The sequence below is a fragment of the Entelurus aequoreus genome, linkage group LG09, assembly GCF_033978785.1.
Source record: "Entelurus aequoreus isolate RoL-2023_Sb linkage group LG09, RoL_Eaeq_v1.1, whole genome shotgun sequence".
Lineage (NCBI taxonomy): Eukaryota > Metazoa > Chordata > Actinopteri > Syngnathiformes > Syngnathidae > Entelurus > Entelurus aequoreus.
In genome coordinates, this window is record NC_084739.1 from 80758351 (window position 1) to 80770402 (window position 12052).

Sequence of the window (12052 nt, forward strand, 5' to 3'; positions counted from 1 at the left end):
ACACACACACACACACATACTATGTGTGTGTTAAGGCACTTCTATGGCCAATTTGCTTTTCTGCTCCTTCATCCTCCCATCTTTATCTTCATCACGTCTTCTTTTTTTGGTTGACGCTTCAAGTAGAACACATCCGTCCTTCTGCTCTTTTTCCCTCCCATGTTCTTCCCTCGCTTCTAGAAGAGTCACTGATGAAGGGGTGGAACAGACTTTTAACTACCTGCTTGCTTTTTGCATTGATGTTCTGGCGCACGCTTAAAAAATTACATGATAATTAATGTGAATTAACCAGACATTTGGGGTGTTAATATTTTTTACAATAATACAGATGCTTATGTGTTTTAATTCTTAAAATGTATTATTAAAAATGACTATAATCTATATATTTGTATTGTTTCATATTTATATAATTATTATTTTATTTTTCATGTGTTATATTATTTGTTATAAATTATTATTATTGTTATTATATTGTATTCATATTGCCTTATCATAATTTAATACAACACTTGAAACATAGAATAATAATTATATAAATATTTTTCAATTTTTTATGTGTTATATTAATTGTTATAAATTATTATTATTGTTATTATATTTAATTTAAATTGCCTTATCAGTATTTATTATAACTTTTATTGTTATAAATTATTATTATTGTTATTATATTTTATTTATATTGCCTTATCAATATTTGATATAACACTTATATTATTTGTTATAAATTATAAAACATTAAAAATAGAATAATAATTACAGTATATAAATATAAAATATATATAATTATTTTTAAATGTTTAATAGTATTTATTATAAATTATAACACATCCAAATAGAATAATAATAATAATAGAAGTATTAAATAAATATAATAATTATTATATTTTTCATAAAATAATATATTAATATACATTTTTCATATAATAATAATAACAATTATATACATATGAAATGTATATAATTAATATTATAGCTTTCATAGAATATCATATTCATATATATTTTTCATAGAGTAATAATTATATAAATATGAAATACATATAAGTAATATATTTTTCATGTGTTGTATTATTTGTTATAAACTTTAACACATAAAAAACGGAATAATCATAATATAAATGTGAAATTTGTATCATTATTAGGGGTGTCCATTTTTTTTCAGAATGAATCATGATTCTTACCTGTAGCAATTCTTAATCGATAAAAAAACAAAAAACATAACGAGTAACTATAATTACTTACTTTTTAAAATTAATTTTCAGAACACTGTAAATATATATATATATATTTATATATATATATATATATATATATATATATATATATATATATATATATATATATATATATATATATATATATATATATATATATATATATATATATATATATATATATATATATATATATATATATATATATATATATCGTAAAAATTTGTATAAATATATTTTAATCATAGAACTGGCACCCATCGTTATTAAAAAGTATTGATTTTGAATCAGGGAATAATTTTGAATCAAGAATTGATTCTTAATCGAATCATTACACCCAAGAATCGAATCGAATCGAAACGTGTGATGCCCAAAGATTCACAGCCCTAATAATTATTATACTTTTTTTCATTAGTTATATTATTTGTTAGAAATGATTATTATTATTGTATTTGATTTATTTTGCTTTATCAGTATTTTGTACCAGTATGAGCCTTTTTTATGCAATACAGTTGATAAATGATGTATACTTTGATCAGGGATGAATTTACAGTATCTAATCATTTCTAAAAATTACATAACGAAATGTGAATTTATTTAAATACAGATAATATATATATATTTATAGTTATTATACTATTACATTACCATGACAATACAAATCTGGCTGAATATTAACGCAATAAAAAATAAATAATACAACATATGAATTAACATTTTATTTTTTTCTTTCTATTGATTTAATTTTTAGATTCAAATTCTTATTAGTATTTATATATTTTATTTATATTGCCTTATAAGTGTTTTGTATCAATGTAAACCTTTTTTGTAAAATACAGTAAAAACAAAATAGGTTTACTTTGGTCAGGGATGAAATTACAGTAATATAACCATTTCAAAAATTAAATAATGAAATATGATTTTTTTTTTTTAATACAAATAATGTATGTGTTGTATTTAAACAATTTGATTTTATTTGGAATAATAAGATCAATTACATACCCCGCTGGATTGTTCTTAATAATACTTATCACTGCATTATTAGAATGAGACATTTTTTTGTTTTTTTGCCTGAATGATAGAATAAACAGAATTATACAACATACTGTTTGAAATAAAGTTATATTTTATTTTACTATCTTTTTTTAATACATATTATTTTTTATTTTGTTATTACAATTCGAGTTCTAATTCAACTTGTTTAACATTAACATTATCTAGTAATGATCTTAATTATAACAGTACTACACTTAACTCCCTTATCCTGTAAGTGATGTACTGTGAATATGATTCATTATCTGCCAGTTTTGTATATGATGGATGGTATGACTTTGTGTTGTTCACTAACTGTACTCATACTGTATTATCATAACCGTCACATAAACGTGAACTGACCTCAAATATGAATCATTTATGCACCAATTGTTGCATTCAGCGTGTTAAATTCTGCCGTTTATGCAGCTAATAAATAATCTTTTGTCCCCCCCCCATACACAGACACCTTTGCCAGCAAGGTGGCGGCCATCCAGGATCAGTACGCCGACGCCTCCATTGGCAACGTGACAGGATCCAATGCTGTCAACGTGTTCCTGGGCATTGGGGTGAGTGGCTTCCTCCTAAACGCCTTCCTTCTTTAACCATTCAGAGATTCAAAATACCTTTTTTTACATGTTGAAGAATAGAATGCAATTGTCATCCTGCCACCTTTGTTATGTTTTCTGTTTTTGAAATGATAAACATATGCAAAAATTGTTTATATTTCAGCTTTTTTTTTTTAATTAAAAAACAGACATAATAAGAAAATCCCTAAAATATAATTTGTAAGTATTAAAAATGAGTGTGCGTTTTTGTTTTGAACCTGACACTGTAAATATTATTGTTAGCAAGCATTCACACAGCTGACGGCATAATAACAACAATAATAATATTAATCCCAATAATAATAATTATAATAATAATAACAGTAATATTAGTAATAATGTGGAATGAAATATAAAATAAAAATAATAGTAAAATATTAAAAGTTAAATAATCATACAAATTTTAATAGTAGTAATAACAACAATTAGATCATAGCAATATAAATAATAAAATTGATAATAATGATAATAATAATAATTAAAATAATAAAATCAACTAAAAAGTGAGCAAGTAAATAATGATTGTTTAACAGTTAAGCAATAACTACATATTGACATTGAAAACACCAAAAACAAAATTTGGAGTAAAAATATAACACGTGGCAATTTTAGTAATAAAATAATGTAAATAACAATACAAATGATAAAATATTGCAATAACAGAAAAAATTTTATAATAATGATAATATGGATAACAATAGTAATAAAAAATATTAAGGGAAGCAATAATATTGCACATTTAATGATAATAGTATTAACAACAATAATTGTATAATAATAATAATATAGATTATAAAATAATAAAAGTAACATTAATGATAATGATAATATTAGTAATAATAATAATAATAATAATGATAAAACAATGAAAATAAGTAAATAGTGAGTAGGTAAATAATGATTATTTAACAGTTAAGCAATGACTACATACTGACTGTAAACACACCAAAAATAAGATGTGTATTTTACATCGATCTTGTTTGGCAGATTTATTGTAGTTTTATTTATTGTAGTTTAATATTTAGTCACAATATTATGCTAGATCCACTCGACGTCCATTGCACCGGTCGCCCAGGGGGTTGGGTGGGGGGTCCCCACATCTGCGGTCCCCCCAAGGTTTCTCATTGTCATCCCATTGGGTTGAGTTTTTTCTTGCCCTGATGTGGGATCTGAGCCGAGGATGTCGTTGTGGCTTGTGCAGCCCTTTGAGACACTCGTGATTTAGGGCTATATAAGTAAACTTTGATTGATAAACATTGATATTTTCACAACAATTTTTTGTGAAGTTGACATTTTTTGTCCTCAGAATATGGACTCTGAGTTTTTTGTTTGAACTCTTATAATGTATGTGTTTATAATAATCGTGGTAGTAATAATAATAATAAAATAATGGAAATAACAATACAAATGATAAAATGAATGAATAACAAACAAATTAATAATACTGATAATATTGATAACAACAATAATAATACAGTATTAATAAAATAACTAATTTACCCATCTGACAGCCTAATGATAATAATAATAAGAATAAGAATAATAATGATAATAATAATACTACTACTACTAATAATAATAATAATATGGAAGAAAATATAAAATACTTTACGACAGATTTACTGTAGTTTTATTTTCAGAACAGTTTCTGTGAAATTGAAATGCTTGTCCCTAGAATGTGAAATGTAAGTTTTTGTTTTGAATCTTACAATGTGTGTTTATAATAATAGTGGTAGTAATATTAGTAATAAAATAATGGAAATAACAATAAAAATTAAGAAATAATAATAATATTGATAATAACAACGATTATAATATAGTAATCATAAAAATAACAACAACAATTATAATAATGAAAACAATAGTGATAATTGTAATTAACCAATGCAAATAACAGTTAATATTATAAATGATAAAATAACAGAAAAGGAATTATATTCATAACAATATCAATCAATCAATCAATCAAAGTTGATTTATATAGCCCTTAATCACAAGTGTCTCAAAGGGCTGCACAAGCCAAAACGATAATAAAATAATACAAATAACCACAGTCATTATAATAATGACAATAATAATAATAGTAAAAATAATTTATCAGTGAAGCTATGTAAAAACTGCAGTTTGGGCAAATTGTCATTTTTTTGTCCTTAGAGTCTGAAATGTGAGTTTTAGTATTAATCCTGACAATGTATTAAAAAAAAAAAAATCACTCATTGACCCTTCTGACAGCCTCATGACAATAATAATAATGATAATAATATGATAGCCTATTGATCATAATAATAATAAAAATAATAATAATAATAATAATAGAAAATGGATGGATGGATAATAATAATAATAATATGGCAGCCTATTGATAATAATAATAATAATAATAATGATAAGACAACCTAATAATAATAATAGTAATAATGATGATAATAATAATAATAATAATATGACAGCTTATTAATAATAATAATAATAATAATAACAATAATAATAATTATATGACAGCCTATTGATAATAATAATAATGATAATAATAATATTACGACAGCCTATTGATAATAATACTAATAATAATAATGATAATATGACAGCCTAACAATAATAACAATAGTAACAATAATAATAATATGACAGCCTATTGCATAATATTAATAATAATAATAACAATTATAATGATAATATGACAGCCTAATGATAATAACAATAATAATAATTATAATATGACAGCCTATTGATTAATATTAATAATAACAATAATAATGATAATATGACAGCCTAATTATAATAACAATAATAATAATAATATGACAGCCTGTTGCATAATAATGGATGAGTTAAAATGCAAAAATATAAATATGCAATATTTTCCCTGAAGCTACCATTTGTGTCCTTAGTGACAAACATGTCTGACTGTTAGCATGCTTGTAAAAAAAACAAGTGTTGTTTCGCGACAGGTGGCGTGGTCCATCGCCGCCATCTACCACCAGAGCATGGGGAACGAGTTCAGGGTGGACCCGGGCAAGCTGGCCTTCTCCGTCACGCTCTTCACCATCTTTGCCTTCATCTGCGTCGCCATACTGATGTACCGGCGGCGGCCGGAGATCGGTGGCGAGCTGGGCGGGCCGCGGACTGCCAAGGTCCTGACCACCATGCTCTTCGTCAGCCTGTGGCTCCTCTACATCCTCTTCTCCTCGCTGGAGGCCTACTGCCACATCCAGGGCTTCTAGGACCACCAGCCTGCGGGGACGGGCCGTCTTTGCTCTCTTCATTCCCAAGTTACGGAGGGACACGTGGAGCAGGAGAGTTCTTTGAATGCATTTCTTTTTTTTCTTTTGTTTTTCTCAACTTAAACATGAAGCCACTAAAAAAACTCGTCTTAAGTCCCCATTTTCACACACCTGGTAGAAAATCGAGCGAAAGGACTGAAATTGTCGCGTACAGGTCGAGTCGCGTACTGTGAAAAGACAAAAACACGTTTTCGCCGCGTGAGACTGAAAAACGCTTTCGTCGGCTTGTAGAAAACGCCCGCCGGAGGGGGGGGAGGGGGCCAGCGAAAATGTAAATATGGCCGACTTTCCTCTCTGTTTAGCTGAATGTTGCGGCTCTGCTCTCCTCTTTCTCTTGCTTTGGAGACGAGACGAGCGGGGAAGGGGGTCAGCCTGCTTATACCTTTAATAAGGCCACACAACATGGCCGCTGTACCGTTTAAAACTGTTAGAGTGCATAAACACACGCATATAAATATATATGTATAAATATCTAGGTTCATTTAACGTGTTTGTTTCCAAGAAAGTAAGGTAAAACCTCATAGATGTGTGTCTTAATGAAACCCCGCCCCCCTGTCGCCAATAGACCAATCAGAATCCTTAAGGGCTTTGCAGTAACGACTCCTTGTTTTGTCTTCAGGATGATTATTGTCAGACCTTCCTGCTATCACAGGAAGTGCGAGCGGCGTCAGGTAGACTTGGAAATCTCAAGTTTGGAGAAAAATGTGAGTAAATTATCACAAAATGTCTTAAATTTTTTTTTTTTTTTTTTTTTTTTTTTTTGGACAACCCAAGAAAAAAAAAGGCATGTCCGCACTGCAAAAACGGACATCTAAGCAAGCTCAAAAATGTCAACAATGCATCTTTTGTCGGACCAATTTGCGTATCTTAAGTAATATGAACTAAAAATTGCTTCTTAAATGGCCCGTTTTATCCTCATTTCACTACTTCGAGGCTTCAATGTCCCGCACTAGTATTGGAAGGGTTAGCTTTCATGCTAGCATTTAGCACAAGTTGCTCTGAAGAAGAACTGTGGTGTACTTCTAAAACACACACTGGAACTCTTGTCCAACGTAATGGATGTTTTATATCAAATACAACTTTGTAACTTTAAGGAGTGGGACAAACTTTAGCAACACGAGCATAGCTATGTTAGCTGCATGCTAACTATACACTCACATTTTAAAACAGCCGCATCATGCTAGGTTAGCTTATTGGCTAATTTGGCTTTATTTGTTGTATATTGGCTTATTGGCTAGATGTTGTTTTATTATAATTCTCCTTTGGCTAAAGGTTTTGTTTACCTCGATTTCCATTTAACCCTCAGAGGACAAATACAGACTTTTTTTTGTTTTATCAGTAAATTACACAGATTGTTTTTCATGTTACTCCGGCAGTAATTACATACAAAATACAATACCTCTTTTTCATGTTAAATTTACAGATACTCCGGCAGTAATTACATACAAAATACAATACCTCAAAGCCATTTTTTAAAGGGCATAAAAACATTTGGAGTCTTTTTTTTATTTACTTTTTTTGCTCAGATCTCAGCCCTGAACAAAAAGACCGAACATGTATTTGTTTAACCTTTTTAATGTCTCTTGATCAAATGGTGTCACAGCTGGCAATCAGTACAAATTTGCATAACATCATTTATTTTACTAATTTAAATCGGTGACATTATCTGATCAAAAAGCCTTAGAAAAGTTAAAAAAAAAAAAAAAAAAAGATTTAAAAAAAAGACATATTTTTTTAGGGGTGCACCGAAAAGTAATCTCATGTCCGAATCGGGATTTTCGAAAAACAAATGTTTTTTATTTATTTTTAAAAAACATGTTTTTTTGTTTTTTTAATTACTCATTTAAATCTGTGATTTTATCTGATCAAAAAGCCTTAAAAAATTTAAAAAAAAAAAAAAAAAAAAGGTAAAAAAAAAAAAAGACATTTTTTTCAGGGGTGCACCGAAAAGTAATCTCATGTCCGAATCGGGATTTTCAAAAAACAAATGTTTTTTATTAATTTTAAAAAAACATGTTTTTTTGTTTTTTTAATTACTCATTTAAATCTGTCATATTATCTGATCAAAAAGCCTTAAAAAAGTTTTTAAAAAAAATATATATATATTTTTTTAGTGGTGCACCGAAAAGTAATCTCATGTCCGAATTGGGATTTTCAAAAAACAAATGTTATTTATTTATTTTAAAAAAACATGTTTTTTTGTTTTTTTAATTACTCATTTAAATCTGTGACATTATCTGATTAAAAAGGTAAAAAAATTATTAAAAAAGACATAGTTTTTAGGGGTGCACCGAAAAAGTAATCTCATGTCCGAATCGGGATTTTAAAAAAACAAATATATTTTTTATTTATTTAAGAAATACATGTTTTTTTGTTTTTTTAATTACTAATTTAAATCTGTGACTGTAGAGGTCTTGCTCTACCGGGTTCTCTGGACCACCCAAGATGGACATTACAGCCGTGTCCATCTTTGCGTACAATGATTTATTTTTCAATAATTGGGGATAGGTTGATTGGCAACACTAAATGGTCCGTAGTGTGTGAATGTTGTCTGTCTATCTGTGTTGGCCCTGCGATGAGGTGGCGACTTGTCCAGGGTGTACCCCGCCTTCCGCCCGATTGTAGCTGAGATAGGCTCCAGCGGTAGAAAATGGATGGATGGATGGTGCTTTTCAGCCATGTGTCAGTTTCTCCACCATCAACAACCTTTCTCCTTCCCAACCGCTGCCTTTACAGAGCGGCAGCTCATCAGACAACCACTCACAGCTGTGTCATCTACGCACCTGCCGCTAATCTCGAAGCCGGTCCTGACACACCCCGCTTCTCCGCAGGCCCGCAGGCCACGCCCCACCACAGTGACATTATCTGGTCAAAAAGCCTGTAAAAAGGTACAAAAAAACATTATATATTTTCGGGTTGCACAAAAAAGTAATTTCATATCCGAATCGTGATTTTTTTATTTTTTTTAAATATATATTTTTTTGGTATTTCATTTTTTTATGTAAGAATAGATTTTTGAAAATATGTTTTAGGCCATAGCCATGCAAACCAGAAAGAGCAAGCCACAGGTGTGAAAATGAAAGGCCTGGGGGCCAGCTCCGTCATTTAGTGTGGCCCGCGAAAGTGTGTCTTTTCTTACTAAACGTACTCAACTTTCCATTTGACAGAAAAAAATACATGTACTGCAAACAATTTCATATCTTTCGAACTTCATCCGATAATACATCCCAAACTTTTTTTGTTTAAATCAAAATAAGTACTTAAATATTGTCTTGACTCATCTTTTTAAAGAAGTTATCCATCAAATTGTGCACTGCAAAAATAATTTTTACGGTAAAGAAAAAAAATGGTAGATTTGTCAGCAAAATTTTACTGTAAATAAAAACAAAACTGCCGTATGATTTTCCATTTACAGTAAAACAACGCAAAACAGCGAAAACCGTAGATTTTACAGTAAAAAAAAAAAGTCTTTTTTTTTACTGTAAAATCTTCCTATTTTTTTTACAGTCAACGTAAAAAATATATAAAATAAATACATAATTGTGTGATCATATAATGAGGCAATTCATATTTATATGTTGTTCACTGTTACAAGCGGCCCTCAATGAAAACGAGTTTGACACACCTGCTCTAAGCTACTTTAAAAAAGTTTCATTACAATCATTATTCCAAACAATAAATTGCGAAAATCGGTTTGACACGCGAATCGTGTCAAATCGATTTGTCACCCCAGGAATTAAAGTTAAAGTCCCAACAATAGTCACACACACACTAGGTGTCGTGAAATTACTCTCTGCATTTGACCCATCCCCTTATTCCACCCCCTGGAAGGTGAGGGGAGCAGTGAGCAGCAGCGGTGGCCGCGCCCGGGAATCATTTGGTGATTTAACCCCCAATTCCAACCCTTGATGCTGAGTGCCAAGCAGGGTAATGGCTCCCATTTTTATAGTCTTTGGTATGACTCGGCCGGGGTTTGAACTCTTGACCTACCAATCTCAGGGCGGACACTCTAACCACAAGGGAATCGGATCAAATTTTTAGGTGTCGAAGGATTCAAATCCTTGATATATTTGACATTTTTGCTTAGAACTAAAGTTTCTTGAGAAATTTGAGCAAAAAAAATCTGAAATATTGAGGATTTTGATGTCCTGGGTTAATGAATCTTGCTTAGATTTCAGATTTTGCAGTGTGACAGAGTCCTGTTTTCTCACTTTCCACCAAACTTTCCACCAAGTTTCACGTTTCCAGGGTTATCAGGACTTTTCCCCACACTTTGGTGTTGTTGTTTTTTTTTTTAAAGAACTCACTCGCAAATAATCCCCTGAAAACTATTCAGTGGCTGACCTCAAGTTTTCTATACGCTTTTAATCACAAATCACTTTCCCGACTGTTAACCGCCAAAACATCGGAACTTGAAGTACTAAACCTCGATGGCCGTCTCGGACCCAACTTTCCTGCTGATTTTTGATTTTTTTTCTACTTGATATATTTGGAAATGTCATCCGTAAGTATGTAGATAAGTAGACGTAATCCGTTTCGAGTCCAACCCCCCGTGCTTTGTGAAACTCCAAGCCATCGGGGCCGTGGAAAACATGGAAGCGACGACTCTAGAAAGGCGCTCTGACGTACGGCAATTAGGACGCCGCCCATATTCCAAACTCTGCATGATGCACGACTTTTACCCCCGTCGGGACTTCTCCTTGAAGGCCTTGGAGTGCCAGTTTACCCCTGTTTTGTCAAAGGGACACATTTCTATCCGAACATTTGCTGTCCACAAGGGTTTTCTAGCCTTTTTCTGAACACGGAAGAGAGGGGGGAAGAAAAAAAAACACACGCCAAACGCTTAAAAGCTGAGCGCCACGTTGAAATTTCTAGATGTTACTTGTCTCTTCACTGGCATGGGGCCGAAGGTTTATACACTGTAAAAAGTTACGCTTATCCGTGCGAGAGAAAAAAAGAGGAAATTGTGTCGTGAAGGCATCACTTTTTGAATAGCGTCAACTTGTGACCGTGGATTGGGCTCGTTGTTGTTTGGACTTACTGAAAATCGTACGTGTGCACCAATGATACGCTTGTAGTTTGCAACCACGTAGCTTTTATCTGCCAGCCAAACCTTGTCTTTTTTTAGTGGGGAGGCGACCCCTTGCTGCACTCGCTGTTTCTGCAAGGCTTGAGAGTAGGAAAACGATGCACTCAAGGCTGCTGGGAAATCGGAAAATGTCAACCAAAAAACTAACTGACAGAAAACACTAAAACTTTTTTAAACCTAAAAAGTGTCATTCACACATAAAATTTGTCAAAATAAGGCCACAAAATGACATATTTCACTTTCACTCTGAGCACAGACTAATGTGTTGAGGACCGTTCAACAAAATTGTAAAAATATACAGTAATCTGGGCCACAAAATTAGACATTTCACACATATATATATATATATATATATATATATATATATATATATATATATATATATATATATATATATATATATATATATATATGTATATATATATATATATAAATATATATATATATATATATATATATATATATATATATATATATATATATATATATATATATATACTAATTTTTTATTTTTTTTGTACAAAATGTCATTGTCAAAAGTGAAAAAATAAATATTGAAACCGCACAAGAAAAGTTTATACACAAAAGCTTGACAATGGCCCGGATACAAAATTTATAAAATGTAATAAAATATCAAAATTGCGTCAGGCTACAAAATTAAACCTTTCACTTTTTTGTCTGCATTGGCAAAAACACGGAAGCTGCATTCATAAAAGTCAATAAGGAAAATTGCAAAAAATTTGACATTTCACTTTTTTTTTGTCTTTTTTTTTTTACAAAATTTCATTGTCAAAAGTCCAAAAATAAATATTGAAACCGCACAAA

The 12052-nt window shown here is 30.5% G+C and overlaps 1 protein-coding gene across 2 annotated transcripts in view; it reads left to right on the forward strand.

Annotated features, from left to right (window-relative positions):
• Positions 1-11550, forward strand: part of slc8a1b (solute carrier family 8 member 1b) — a 308631-nt gene extending 297081 nt beyond the window's left edge. For both annotated transcript variants that reach the window (XM_062059534.1, XM_062059535.1), the window contains exons 10-11: positions 2712-2815; positions 5806-11550. In XM_062059534.1, coding sequence (XP_061915518.1) covers positions 2712-2815; positions 5806-6078 — 377 coding nt within the window. In that variant the 3' untranslated portion in view covers positions 6079-11550. The remainder of the gene's footprint in view (positions 1-2711; positions 2816-5805) is intronic.
• The last annotated feature ends 502 nt before the right edge of the window (positions 11551-12052 follow it).